The 15,721-nt window shown below is 34.6% G+C and overlaps 2 protein-coding genes across 2 annotated transcripts; one reads left to right on the plus strand and one right to left on the minus strand.

Moving 5' to 3' along the window:
• Positions 1-6,407: 6,407 nt before the first annotated feature.
• Positions 6,408-10,737, plus strand: LOC143584594 (protein DGS1, mitochondrial-like). Its single transcript, XM_077066614.1, has 14 exons — positions 6,408-6,619; positions 6,706-6,820; positions 6,892-7,095; positions 7,195-7,332; positions 7,416-7,577; positions 8,494-8,688; positions 8,803-8,903; positions 8,970-9,059; positions 9,608-9,680; positions 9,842-9,870; positions 9,954-10,077; positions 10,173-10,283; positions 10,367-10,467; positions 10,579-10,737. Exons 1-14 carry the CDS (start codon positions 6,408-6,410, stop codon positions 10,694-10,696), a joined length of 1,773 nt encoding a protein of 590 aa, XP_076922729.1. The 3' UTR covers positions 10,697-10,737.
• Positions 10,738-11,762: 1,025 nt separating this feature from the next.
• On the minus strand, positions 11,763-15,700 carry LOC143584595 (cysteine desulfurase 1, chloroplastic-like). Its single transcript, XM_077066615.1, has 10 exons — positions 15,512-15,700; positions 14,810-14,946; positions 14,574-14,733; positions 14,301-14,487; positions 14,046-14,191; positions 13,263-13,335; positions 13,084-13,147; positions 12,835-12,934; positions 12,026-12,184; positions 11,763-11,933 (listed from the first exon to the last, which is right to left on the minus strand). Exons 1-10 carry the CDS (start codon positions 15,698-15,700, stop codon positions 11,763-11,765), a joined length of 1,386 nt encoding a protein of 461 aa, XP_076922730.1.
• Positions 15,701-15,721: the final 21 nt, after the last annotated feature.

Below are 15,721 nucleotides of genomic sequence, written 5' to 3' on the forward strand. Positions count from 1 at the left end.
ATATTGCGGTTTTAAAAGTCATTGGGTTTTGTTGAATTTCAATTCGTTTCCTTTATTTATATATTCATTTACTGTTTTGAAAATCTGAAAAGTCATGGTGATACATGAATAGTCGATTTTCTATTTGTTTTCTTTATTTGTAAATACTCATTATTTCGTATATTTTGAAATGAAAGCACGAAAATTCATGATGATACAAGAATTGTTGATTTTCAATTCGTTTTCTTTATACAATTAATTGTTATTATGGTTTTAAATTGAAAAGTCAAAAAGTTATGGCGGTACATAAACACTCGATTTTCAATTCGATTTCATTACTTCTATTGGGTTGTATTCATTCCATGTTTATATTTCAAAATTTGATATATTTTTTTCAAACTTTACTAGATTATTATTGAAATGCGAAAACTCATGCTGACTCATGAGCATTTCAATTTCAAATTTTGTTTCATGCGATTGTACTCATTTATTTATTTTCATATTTATAGATGGATTCCAATTTTAGGAATCTCTCATGTAATGTTTCTTTTTATTTTAATACAAATTTCAAATTTACGACTCATGTCATATGAATCCCTCACGCTTCGCGATATGCCTTCTCGTTCTCCGCGGCGTTGCCCTCGAAACTCAACCCACAAAACGACAACCCAGATCATCAAACAATTGACCATCGCAATTTCGACCATGATAACCAAAAATTCATCACTACCACAACAACACATGCCTAAGTCAATCCAAACCTAACACAACTCTTGGATACTCAAACCTAACCCAACAAAATACTTACACGGAAATCGACCCTTTGCGTAATACTTGTAATCCACCACTCTGCTACCGCAATATCAAAATACTCCAAACTATGATAATTTCGGCCAACTTATCAACTTTTGCCTTGTAACTATACATACCCAACACTACATATTTATTCTCATGACCTATTACCCAACCATTCATCCCAACCTTCTGCTCTACCTTATACTCATGCTTCAAGCCTGCTACCATGATAATAACTCGAGCACACGCGCTATAAGGCCTAACTTGCTTCCGTCATGCAATGCCTTACTCCACGTTCCTTGTCCTCTAAAAGTTTATTCATTTTTTCGGCTTCAATACTTAGTCTTTTCAAACCTATCTGTATTTTTGCACACTTTTCCCACATTTAGTTCCTTTATAAACACTCTTTTACGTGAAATTTCAAATCTATATTATTTTAAAATAGTTAATTTATATATATATATATATATATATATTCAAGAAATATTCTGTAATATGAAATATATTCAAGTTGATTTTCTTCAAAAGAACTTTACAACAATTCAAATGAGTCATTTTTATCACTATTAATATTATCAAGACTATTATTATTTTCAATACCTTTATTAATTTTATTATTATTACTACCATTAATATTATTATTATTATTAGTATTATTATTATTATTATTATTATTATAAAACCCTTAAAATAAAATAAAATAAAATATTTTGCTTTAAATAATTCCTAAGCCGTGAGGCTGTTATATTATCATCAACAAGTTATTTTATCTTGCAACATCTATTTTTCTAAAACGGCAACCAACAAAAAAAAATTTACACTAAAATAAAAAATTTCTTCTAAGTTTTCCAAGTTTTAGCACTAGCTAAGGATATATTTTTTTATCAAGCAAATTATTATTATAATTTTCTTTAAGTTACAAAAGCATCACGTTTTTACGACCGATTTTCACAAACTTGAACGAATCCCAAACGATCATTTCTTTTTCTTTCTTTGCCATTGCCCACGAGTTTCAGGTTAAGAAATCATACTATCACCTCCATAATAACCTTCATACCGCAACACCCATCTTCGAGAAGACAAGCATCGTAAGTCATCTTTCGTTTTCCTCTCTTCTTCATACAGATTTATTGTTATATATATTTTTCAGTTTGGATATTATCGAAATAATTTTACGTATCGATTTCTTTCGAAGGTTGTTTACGAAGTTAATATCGAGTTTAGTTATTTGTTAATTAGCGAACTATGTTCATGCATATTGCATTCTGAATCGGTTTACTTTGTTAATTCCATCTCATGGTCTATAACCGATTTCCTATGAACGTAATCATTTAAGTTGAGACTATGAACATGTTTATTATGTTGAGTTTATTATTACACGAATCGTTTTAATTATTTGATTTGTTCTATTTCCTCGCATGGAAGACATAATAAGTACGTTGTGTGCAATAACCCGAAACCTGAAATGATTTTGAAAGACGGGCGAATGCAGTATGATAAGGGCATTGTGGATACGCCGCTGGTACATCCTATATAGAAGTTTCCTTGCCATATTCCCATTTGTGGCGACTTTCGGGTCATTCAAAGATCGACGTTATTGTTTTTATTTAACTATGTATATAAAAAAAAGTTGTTAAAACTTTTAAACAACTCCATATATTAGTTGTTTTCTTGTAAAATTTTATTTTTATTTTATTTCGGGACGAGATTTTCAAAAGTTGTGAATCCTGTAGCATTCATTACTTTTCAAACACGAAAACCCGACCCATTTCAAATTTTCGGTTTTGTTATAAATATATATTCCTCAAATTCGTTTCGATGTATTTTATTTATTATTCCTCATTAATAAATTTCCTCGATGATGTCGTTCGTTCGTTTATTATTCACTTTGTTCAATATCGAAACTCCGAGAATTTAAGTTGCAATTTACACAATCCTCAAACTATGCGGTATAGTATAAAAATCATCCAAATTTTCTAACTATTATTCCACTTTTGAATGTATTCCAAAGTACAAGGTCTATAATGCAATTATAATTTATAATCTATTTTAAATCAAACTTTAAAGTGCAGGGGTCAAAAATGAAAATTCATTTAAATTAAATTAGTATTATATTAAACCAACTACCAGCCCCCCCCCCCCCCCTCATCCCGTTTTTCCGGCAATAGACCGCCGGCGGCGGCGACATTTTCCGGCAATCCCCAATAACCCGTTTTACTTGCGTTTTGACCAAATTGATTGTTGTAACGGCTTAAATCTTCATTAACATATAGCAATCCTTGCCCATAACGTATTATAACATTCAAACACGAGTTAATTGATCCGTAGACTTCGTAAACCGCCGGCCGAATTTATGGAAACGCATTTATCATCAATTAAACACTAATCGTTTCAATTGGTAGTATATATAGGCCGCTAACCTCAATCTAAACTCGTACCAACCTTCAATCTCATCTAACATAATCTATATATCATGAAATTCTCCATTTAAAATCCGTTTTCTGGCGAGTCTCGTTCTCCATCAACCAAAGATCTTTCCAGGTAACTAACATATGGATTTTGTTAGTTTTTGGGTGACAATTGAAACCCCTAACATAAAATTGACAAACATGAAGCAATCTAATCGAATTGAAATCTAGGGTTGAATGTAAAGAAGATAAACATGGATAATGAGTTATAAACTTCTGTTTATGTTATTTTACCGAAGATGTAATCTGGTCCAACTGGTTTTTACCTGATAGACTAAGCTATACGACCTGGGTTTGAACCCGAGTCAACACGTTTTTAAACTTCATTTTTTTATTTATCGTATTTCGTAATAAACAAATTAAATTGTTGCAATTGTTATAAATTAAATAAAATTGTTTTAATCTCAATAAAATTTGTTAGAAATTATATTTTATTGTTTTTATGCATCTAAAAACCAACTTTTTCATACTCGATTCCGATTCACGACAAACCGTTAATATTGTAACATTTATTATTGTTAATTTTTTTTTCTTTTTTTCGTTAATGGATAAAATATATTAAATAACGCATTCGTGATAAATCTTAGACTGATAGAATTTATGACTACAAATAATATAATACTCAAACTTATTTTTGCCAATTTTCATTCAAATAAAACAACTTTTGTTTTGTTTTATAATCGTTAAGTGTCGTGAAAACCCGCTAATATTATATTAATTAATTTCGCATTTTATTAGTATCATTTCATACGCTAAACAAATGATGTTCGGGAATAAAATATATCAATAAAACTCGTGCTTCGTAAATAATATCATTCTCATTTAGTAATAAACTCATAATTAAATAATATAATATCATTAATATGATTCCATTTGTTAACTATAAGATTCTAGCTTGTTAATCTTTATATTACACTAACGTTTTCCGGACAAAGTTTAACCTTTAAAATTGACGCTCCATCAACGTTAGAATTCTTATATTAATAATAAAATTCCCATGTTAGTTAAATTAATATTTAATTAATTTAAAACGTTAAAACTTAAAAATAATAACATATTATAAAATGCTAATAAAATACATTAAAATAATGCTTAACTCTGTTAACCAAATATTTACAACTTTTTCAATCCCGTTAGTTAGACTTTGTTTTTGTTTTAATTATAGTTCGAGAAGTTCAATCGTTTCGGATTCTTTAACGTACTTTCGGTTGCTTCGGTTTCGTTATTGTGCTTTCGGCTTTTATTACAAGTTTGTCTTCGGTTTCAAGATGAGTTTCTCACACCCCCTTTTTTAAACGCTTTTACATTTTGGGGGTAGCATATATATCCTATTCAACGAAATTGATTTTATACTCAGTTATGAAACTACAATTCATATCCTAGCGGCACCAACAGGAGCCAATTAGCCAAGGCAAACGCTGTGATACTCCAAAACATTAAGAAAAAACTTGGAAAAAGGATATCGGAGGTTGGATTGGTCGAAATACCGGGTATAAAGTGCAACCTTGCCTCGAGGACAACCGGAAACGAGGTTGAAGGTTTGGGTAACTCCGGCTTAAGATCGGCCCATATCCCATATTCCGAGCAAAACCGATCGAGTTCCGCTTGAGTTAGTTTGGAAAATTGGGTAGCCATGTCTGCTTTGGAACCCATGATAAAAAGAAGGATGGAAGGAAGAAAAGCTGTCTTCCTTAAAGAAAAGATGAGGGAAGAAACCACAGGAAAAAGGAGGTTATAACTAAGAGATAAAAGGCGAGAAAGACGGAGAGTTGCTTAAATGGCGGTCCTTTGGGAGTTATAAAGAAATTTTTGAATTTCAAATCCCCGAAGGATAGGGATAGGTGGAAGGTTGAGATCAAATTAGGGCTAGCTGTCACCTTAGTAGCATAATGACTTCCTGCCATAAGCGTCAAATCAGTCAGATATAGCAGGAGACAGTCGTTAAACTGAAAGCCACAACAATGATCGAAAGGTCACTATGAGAAGCTTCTAGCTTCCACCCTAAATTTCAAACGCGAAAAGTATAGGTCATAAGCTTCCAGACCCCACGACAATGAAACATTTTCCAGCTCTTGGGCTTCCTTATAACAAGCCCAAAAATAGCAAAATGGATAACGCATTGGTCTATAAAGAGGTATGCCGCTGAGTCCAAAGGCATTAAACACCCAAGGGGGACATCATGAAGAAAAAAGAGTTAAGTCACAAGCATTCATCATTGCAATTCGAATACTTCTGACTGGGGGGCTGATGAAGTGGATACCCTTACTCACTCTTAAGCTAGGGAAGCTTAGGAACATAAAAGCAGCAAGCTGCTAGACGGGAAAGCTCGAAGCTTCCCCAGCAAGATTCCTAAGTTGACCAGAGGAGCTCTCGCTACAATAAACCGCAGAAAAAGTCATAGACTGACATAAATCTGGTACCTGCCATTAAGCAAGAGTGACGACATGGCAGATAAAAGCAGAACACGGGTTGCACGGAAAAGGTATTAATAATCTGCATAAGCTGAAAGAGGAGTTGACCATTTCCCTTTAAAAAGCTTAAGCTTCCATAGATAAGCTTCCGACTGCCTATAAAAAGAACATTTCAGCCTAAGGTATACTCATTCTCGTTCACCCTATTTCTCTCTACTCTCTCTTCATACTAACTCCTATAATCTCATTACCGTATCATATCACTGAGTGATTCTCACGCTGCCAGAGGTTGATCGTAGACCCCCTCCTACGGTGAGACTAACGTCTAATTCTAATTATAGAACATACAATGATGAATGTAGCGAGGTAGAGGTGTGTTTTGAATCATTCTTATTGACAACCCTAGCACTCTGTTCCCGAGTTTCATTTAACAAGGGAAAGGAAATGAAGGGATGGAAAGAAAATGTTGTGTTCCTGAGTTTCATTAAAGGAAGAAAAGAACAATAAGTGTGTTCCTGAGTTTCATTAAAGAAAAGAAAAGAAAAGAAAAATAAAGGGTTTTATAGTATAAATTCTTTCCTTTCATTTTAGAATGAATTGAATGAATGAAAAGGAAAGGAAAAAAAAAAAAAAAGAAAGAAAGTGAATGGAAATGTTTTGCTTTCCTTTCCTTAGTTAAACGTTAGTGGTAAAAAAAACCCATAGGGTTGTTGACAACCAGATAGATTCCAACTGCGTGAAGCAATAACCAGCGATGGAAGATTATTCTTCTTCTTCTTCTTCCTCAAACTCATCATTGAAATCCTTGTATTCCAAAATCCTCCGCAAAGGATTCTTACCGGATTTGAAGGTGGGCGAGAAGATCACATTCTTGGAGAGGGTTTCCAGCCTCTGCAAGCGCACACGAAGACGCCGTGGGAACTGCCTCCCGCTTCCCTTGCCCACAGCGTCTCTTCACCACTACAAGTTATTTCCCTACGCACCTGATTAATTAATTAATTACTTACCTAGGGTTTACTTACGTATAGCATATGCTTCGTTTCATGATCCAGGCTGACACCTGATGCATCCAGAGTCCATGAGGTTCTAGGAGACATACTGGAACATATTTTCTTCAACTTGCATAGTGTTGACAAGAATTTACAGTTTTGGCAAGCTAGAGCAGAGGTTTCTAATTCTAATACTTTGTTTCCTCTACATGTTGCTACAAATTCTCATCTCCATTGTCACTGTATCAGGGATCTACTTCTCAGAAAGCATACTTCATGGTTTTCGAAAGAGGGCCTAAAGCGTTTCTCGATGGTTCGGGCCAATTGCTACATGATTATCTTTTCCATGGTACTGGCATGCAGAGTCTTACTACTGCAGCATCTGCACATATATCCGAGAGGATAATTGTATTAACTAGTTTAAGATACTCATTAGCTACGTTTTTAGCACAGGTACGGTTTCATTCTCTCTCTTTCAATATTATTATCGTTGAATCAAGTATCCATTTTGATGCCCTATGAATAATGAATCTGTATTTTGTAACTCATCAGGTCTATGTGGAAGTTGACAAAGTTGGGGAGCAGATCTTGAAGGAGCCCGAGAAGTCAGTGACTTCGTTACTAAGAACGATAAATGCTTTGTTTTTAGAACTGGAAACATCAATTGGACATGTTAGTGCAATACGCCAGGTAATTTAACATTTTAGTTCTCAATTCATAGTTTCATACGCGTACGTACATGTTGTTCGTTAAACTTACAATTGAATATGCAGCCCGGTTCTTCTGTTGATGGGAGTTATTCGGCGCCTTTGTTGTTTGAGAAACTGCCTGGTATAAACCAACAAGGCTCTCAGTGGACCGACTGCGCGATTAGAGATAACATTAATTTGATTTATTTGAATCTAAGCAAGCTTGATGTATACTTATCTCTCTTGGTAATGTCTTTTTTCATACTTTCTATTTGCATATTTATTTTTAAAATCATGTTGCTCTCTTTCTCCCATGGCCTTAAAAACTGAATCCTAATATACTCCATTGAATGCTAAATATGCTTAAGGCTATGGTTTTGATTGATCCCCTCAACCCTAATCTCTATACCTTAATCCCCAAACACTAAACCCTAGGCATGTAAATGAACCGAATGTTTAGGGAACTGTTCACGAACTGACTGGCGGGAAGTTTGTCTATGTTTGTTTATTAAGATGAACAAAAGAAATTGTTCGTTTAGTTACACCAACAACATAAACATGTCTCGTTCCTTCATTTATGTTTCAGAATTGTTTGGCAGGAAATTCGTTTATGTCCGTTTAAATTATAAATAAACAAACATGAACAAAAAATTTTGCTCACTTAGTTAAACGAACGAAAATGAAAACATGTTATGTTCGTTCATTTATGTTCGCACCGTTTACGTTCATATATGTTAGTCTACATTTGTTTAAGTTCGTCCGTTTACGTTCACTTATATGCTCATTTAAATGCTACAGGCCCATTCAATTTATTCTAGTTTTACTAAGGTTTTAGGCCCAACACATATTTTTGTCCACATTTACTTTTAATTGGTTTTAGTTCAGTTATTTTCGTGATCTATGTTAAGTTATATTAATTTGTTTATGTTTGTGAACCATTTGTTTATACTGTCAACTAACGAACCTGAACGAACACAAACATGTTTATTTTCTAATGAACAATACATGAACAACAAACCTTGTTCATTTAATTGTTTGTCTTTGGTTAATGTTAAACAAACGAGCATGGACATGCTGCGTTTGTGTTCGTTCTGTTCGTGTACAACCCTACTAAATTCTAATCCTAAACCCTAAGATAATGCATGCTATTGTTTTATCTTAGGTTGCCAAACACCAGAAGCCAAGAAAAATGACTCAACATTGGATGCGCTACACTGTCGGTGCGGTTGGAATTACAATCTTTTCACTATGGCTTTTCCGTCATAGTAGATTGGCTGGGAGTTCTGACATTGATAATTGGATTTCGGATGCAAAAGAGTCTGTAACCGTTTTTATGACTGACCATGTAGAGCAACCAGTAAGACTTTTTTGTCTATTGAGTTAACTTTCTAAAAGATATATCATGTTATTTGTGATCACAAATATGATATTATTGCGCAATAATAATCTATATCATTTTATTTTATTTCAGCTTATAGCTATAAGAGATGAGCTTTTTGAGACGTTTAGAAAAAGGCATAGGGGAGTGATGGAACTTGAGGAGGTGCAATTAACTTCTAACTCACTACACAGGTTAGTTGCACAGTTAAAAGGCGGGTGTAACAAACTCTGTATTTTTATATGAATCCTTTTTTGCAGAATGTTGTTGGCATTTACTGAGCAGACAAAAGGTCAAAAGTTCCCAGAAAATGCATCGGATCAGGAATTGCTTGAAATAGTAATGGGCAGGTATGTATTTGAATCCATTTGACTTGTTTAGATAAATGGGGTTAAACATGTCATGTTTGGGTTGACCAGTTTGACCTGTCTATTACAATCCGTTAGCCCGTTTAATAAGTTTACAACTTGATTACAACCTACTAACTTGTCAACCTGTTTGACTTGTTTAGATAAATGGGTTAAACAGGCTGTGTTCATGTTACATGATTTTAAGTGTGTCCAGGTTAGGATTGATATCTTTGACTATGGATCATTTACAGGTTGAATGAAAATAGTCAGGTTTTTGTGTTTGGGTTGGCTTGTTTAATATGTATATTAAAGCGGTCAACCCACCAAGCCATTTATTACAACCCTGAAACCCGTTTTAACACGTTTACAACTTGATTACAACCCACCAACTTGTCAACCCATTTAACTCATTTAGATGATATTTAGGTTAAATGGATCATGTTTGGGTAATTGGGTTACACGATATTTGCAAACCCGTACTCCCTCTTTGTTGCGTAATATTTGCAACAATTTCCCGTTTTTCTAAAATTTAATCAAACATTTTGTAGATACGAGAAGGAGCTTATGCATCCAATTCAGAATCTTCTCGGGGGTGAACTTGCTCGTGCAATGCTTATTCAAGTAACATACTCCCACCCTTGTTCGATAATCAAAAACCGGTACTAATGGTTTGGTTGACAGTTTGTCCCTAAAACTGTCAAAACCAGACCGTGAACACCCCTAATTTCAAACTATGTCAGCTGACCTTGTTTATGTTTTTTTTTTTTTTTTGCAATTTACAGATTCAGAAGTTAAAACTTGACATTGAAACGTAAGTTGCAATCATAATTTCTTTAAACTATTTTCTAATTTATGATAATTAAAACTATTTTCTAATGATGGTATTACAAATAGGGCAATGCTTGAACTCAACCAGATATTACGGGCCAACGAGATTAACTTTGCTATCCTTGCTGCTTTACCTGCGTTTTTTCTCTCGCTTGTTGTCCTCATGTTATTACGTGCATGGTTCAAACAGGTATGCTAAAAATATATATTTTGTTTATATCTATATTTAGCATGCAAATACTCTATAGTACATTTACCAATTTTCTTATAATTTTTGTTTTCCAGGACACTAGGGCAGAAGGCAAAGGGAGAATTGCTCGGGTGCAAAGAAGATTATTAATAGTGGAAGTTGAGAAGAGAATTATGCAGTTCCAGAGTCGTATCGACCAGGGGCTGGTAAATGCTACTCTTTTATTATTGTTTACCAATAACTTGAAATTGATATTAACGTGCAAAATGAATTTGATTTGTTGTTGCAGGAAAAGGATGCTCAATGTATGTATGGATTGGTTTTGTATACCTTGGACCGCCTTTATAGAGCAGTGGAGGCGCAAGCAAAGGCTACCGGTGAATGGCAGTGGTTAGTTTGCTTTTGTTTTTTTTTTCTAAATAAATTTATTATGTAACTTGAGGTGTTTACACTTTATATGTGTTATAAGCATATGTACTTATGCATTATGTCTGTGGACAGTTTGAGGCAGGATATCAGCGATTTAGGGAAGCCAGACTTGCAGACTGCACATAAGCTAATGGTGACTTCGCGCATGGAACGAATGTATGATTGCTTGCTTCCTTCACTACGGCGTTAGTGAACCAACACAAGTTCAATGGCTGAGAAGCATTTACTTGTTTGATTCCATAATGAGCAAGCAAAAACTCAAGGAAATTTTACAGTTTTTAAATTTTGAATTTGTCTTTTTCCAAAGAAAATTTTGTCTTTCAACGGTCTAATTTATAGAGGAAAAAGAGGTGGATCTAATTTGGTACATGTACTGATATTTTGTGTATTGGACCTCATTTAAATTCCACAGATGCTGCAACTCTTTTATATAGCCCTACTTAATATATAAAAAGTGTGTTTCAAGCCTTTTGTTTTCTCTCTTTAACTGAGATATCGCTAATCACTTCTGTTTTACATAAGCCCGACACTCGAAAATCACTTTTGCATGATGTGGTGAGTGGATGTGTTGATTTATTGTGCAGAAGGTGGAAGTTACTTTTTTAAAGAGTAACAAGTCTCATGGGTTCTTTCTTTGGCGGTGTTTCGGATTCCTTATTTTAGCTCCTTGTTACTTTTTCAATGATTTTAAGTCATAAAAGCGTGACTTATCAATTTTTCCCCCACACAAAACCAATCCCGAACGCGTTATTACTTTTCAAAAAGTTAATAAGATTATAAGTAGGTTAAAATAAGCAATCCCTAACACCTATGCATGCCTCAAAATTTAACCAGTCGGTTTCTTTAGAACTGTTAAAACTTTTACAAGTCACGAATGTACACACCCCCAACTCCGTTCGCTGTGGTAAAAGTGACTGCACCCTTAACATGCTGTTGGGTAATGGACCCTAATATGAGAGCAATAGACTCGAAATGGATTTTTCTCAACTTTCTACCTGTACTTAGTATACACCAAACTTATAAATGTTGGTGCTTCTGTGTGTGAAGTGATCGCCTTAGCTAGCACTTCACATTTAAGATTCGTATAGGTTTGGACACAATTCTAATAAGATACTATTATGTTTATTTTCATTATATATGCTAGTTTCTTTTTCAAAAGATAAAATAAAATATAAAGTACATCAATACATCACAAGAGAATATCCAAATACGTGTAGCCTCACATACGAACACATTTCATTGTAGATTAGCAAGATTTACTTGAAAGAGTTGAAGAAACCAATGGTATCATTAAGTGCCCGAATAAAGTCGTCAACATCTTCTTTCGTGTTGTAGAAATAAAGACTGGCCCGCGCACTTGCACTTATCCCTAGGTGCCGATGAAGTGGCTGCGCACAGTGATGCCCGGATCTAATGGCTACTCCATGCTGTACCAAAACAAGATCATCACTAAATATGATTGTTTGGTTTAATGGTATTTGGATATTATAAGGTCAAAGTTGGTGTTTTTACTGGATACCTGTTGATCAAGAAAAGTGGCTACATCTGTGGGATGAAGGCCCTCAACATTGAACGAACATAGAGCCGCCCGATGAACCGTCTGTGAAGGCGCCGGCCCATAGATACGAACACCGGGAATCGCATGAAGGTTTTCATAAAGGTAATTAGCCAGCTCTACCTATTAAACAAAATTAAATGATGATTTAAGGTAAAATCACACCTGGCAATCATGAGACACCATTTCATAAAATTGATTGATTAGGGAAATTTTTGTTTACTAAATGGACTGATTGGGTCTACTTAAACTATAAAATGGGCCAGCAACACCCGTTTTGACCCGAACTAAACCAAACAAGACCCATTTTCACTTTTTTTTTTCTAAATCGACCCGTTTTAAGCAAGCCGATTTTGGTCAAAACCCGTTTTGATCTGCACCAGATGGGATTTTCAAAAGGACCTGTTTCTTTGTTCTTCTAAAACGACCAAGTTTCAACTCGAGCCCATTTTGGTCAAAACCTGTTTTGACCTGAACCAAATTCAGATTTTCAAAAAGAACCTGTAATTATTTTCTAAAGTCTAAACGACCCGTTTCAACCCTAGACCATTTGGTCAAACCCTGTTTTGACCTGAACCAAATTGGCATTTTAAAAAAGGATCCGCTTGACCTGAATGCAGTTTTGGATCGTTAACTGACCCGACCCACCACCCGTTTTACCAAACTTCAGTAATACTAGTTGAGATAGATTGAAATTTGAAAACTCAGTTATTTTGATGTATAAAGACAAAGAAGATGAATATAAAAGCAAGAACGGAACAGATGAAAATAACCTCATAATCATGAATCTTTTGCATGCCAATTTGAGAAAGATAATCAATTGCTGTTCCTAAACCAATAGCTTCCCCAATCGCAGGTGTTCCAGCCTCAAATCTGAAACATCATAACCATGGATTCAAGACGCAAGAATCAAAGTTCAGGCGGGTCCATGTGGATGGTTGATGCAAAAGACATTTATAACTCTACTTTGAACTCAAGAGTCAAAGTTTATAACAAGGTTATAATAGATCGAGTCAGCCGACCTGGATGGAGGGTCAGCATACGTAGAATGGTCCAGGAAAACATCAGAAATCATTTCCCCACCACCTGCAATATCAACCATAAAGACACACTCAAAAACTCTATCAACTTTATGTATTAGAAGAATGTCCCAAGTGAAACAGGTAAGTGGTTGAGGTTTGTTTATATAAAGCTGACTCACCTAAGAATGGAGGCATAGAAGCCAATAGTTCACTCTTTCCATATAAGAAACCAACGCCTGTAGGCCCACACATCTGAAGCATGTTTATCCCTCAATTCATAAACATCGAATATGTATTATTTACAAGTGACCATTGTAAGTCAATTATTTATGAACATGTCGATTCAGGTTATGTTGTATCTCTTAACAGACCAAATGGTAAAATAAAATAAAATAAAAAATAGCTAAAAATATTTGGTATGTTGAAACTCAACTGGTGCATTTTCAATCAAAATCATTTTATTTAAATAATTAAATTATTATTGAAATAGGTATGACACGCTAGTTTCTTATAAAAAGACAACTTTAGAAGCAAGTGATTGGGGAAGCGGTGTGCATGAAACTGAAAAAACCAAATCAAAATAACCAAACCCTAACAAAAACCGACAGTTTGGTTTTATGTGGTAAAAACCAAATGTTCAGTTCGGTTTCGGTTATGCATGTAATAAAGACCAAAAAATCAAACCGAATCTATGAATTTACATTTTAAATTTTAAATCTCAAAGGTTTTTGAGAGTTTAATAAACAGTGTAATCCATATTATAGCCCAAATGCATAATAATCAAGTAGCCATCAATTAACAAAAAGATTTAGGCCCAAATTAATTATTTTGAGCCGAAAAAACCAAACTTAACCCAAATCAAAACTGAAAAAACCAAAGCCGAATGGTTTTAGCCCACAACTGACACAAACCGACCCATGCACAACCGTAACTGGGATCAACCTTTAGTGAAACTAACTCACCTTGTGAGAAGAAGCAACAAGAAAATCAACGCCAAGATCTTGGACATCAACAACCATATGTGGTACACTTTGACAAGCATCCACCAGTATTCTTGCCCCAACATCATGTGCCCGTTGAGCAATATTCTTAATTGGAAGAACCGAAGCTACATTTTAAAATATCATGCCGTCTACATCACACAGATAAAAACTTTTGCAACCAAAATTGGTCAAAGACGATGCACGTAACATATACATACATACATACATACATACCAAGCATGTTTGAGACATGATGAACAACCACCAGTTTAGTCCTTTTGGAAAGCAAATCTTGTAGCATTTTGGTATCCGGGACTTCCTCCTCTGTTAAACTAACAAACTTCAAAACCGCACCAGTCTTCTCAGATAGAATTTGCCATGGAACAATGGCACTATGATGTTCAGCAATTGTAACAACTATCTGCAGGTATTGATATTAAAGCCGATTACAAGAATAGTTACGTTTTTATTCAAGAATATTAAAACAAAAGGCCTAAAAGCACACACCTCATCACCGGCTTTTAAATTAGAAAGCCCCCATGAATAAGCTACAAGGTTAATCGCTTCAGTAGCATTTCTTGTGAACACGATTTCACTAGATTCTGGCGCGTTTACAAAAGCCGCGACCTTTTTTCTTGCCATTTCATACTCATCTGTTGCTCGTGCACTGGGTTTAAATAAAATTGTGGAAAATAATAAGCTAAGAAGCAGCAAGGAATCAAACCTTTATATATGATTATTACCTTAAGAAATGAATTCCACGATGCACGTTTGAGTTATATGATCTATAATAATTGTTAATAGCATCTATAACAGCTGATGGCTTCTGTGAAGTTGCTGCATTGTCTAAGTAAACGAGGTTTGATCCATTGTTTACCTTCTGCAAGATGTGAGTTAATCATAACATGATTCACAATATCTATCCATAATAACTAGGGCAGGCAAAGCGTGTCGTATTCTGTTAAATGGGTTGGACGGACTAGTGAACCCGAACACGACACATTTAACTATAAGGGTGTAGTTTTCGTAAACACCAGCACCAACACGATACGTTAAAGACTGTTACTAGTTCAATAACATGAATGACACGTCTAACAGATTAAATGCAACTATCATATAAGCAGTTCAATAACATGAATGACATTTACATAATAAAAAAATATAATAATACATTTAAAAAGTAGAGCGTATTTATAAAATAGGGCATAAATAATAATAATAATAATAATAATAATAATAATAATAATAAAGGTAGAGCAATCCCTGTATGTATGTATGTATGTATCCAATCCTTAATCCATTAAGTTGGAGTGAATGAAACAAAAGAAGCATTTTTTAGCTTAATAAAAAATAAAGCAAAAGTGTAAAGCTATGCATCATCCAATTGAGAGTTGATATTTTCCAATTGGAAATGAATTTAAGTTAGGGAATTGGAAAAGTGTTACCTGGTGAAGAATATGAAAATCGGGTCGGGTAGTGTGGCCGAGGGAGACGGCTGCTGCTGTTGAATAAGAAGATTTGGTGGGGAAACTGAAGCGGAGGAGTTTGAGGGGACTTGTTGCTCTTCGATTATAATTAGGGCTGCTTATTATGAGTTGTGAAAACGACGGCAGCTTCAGAACAACTCCTTCCATGGGAGTACAATCAATCTTAAA

Source organism: Bidens hawaiensis, unplaced genomic scaffold (assembly GCF_021521415.1).
Source record: "Bidens hawaiensis isolate Kalapana, Puna unplaced genomic scaffold, B.hawaiensis_p1.1 tig00033191_1, whole genome shotgun sequence".
NCBI lineage: Eukaryota > Viridiplantae > Streptophyta > Magnoliopsida > Asterales > Asteraceae > Bidens > Bidens hawaiensis.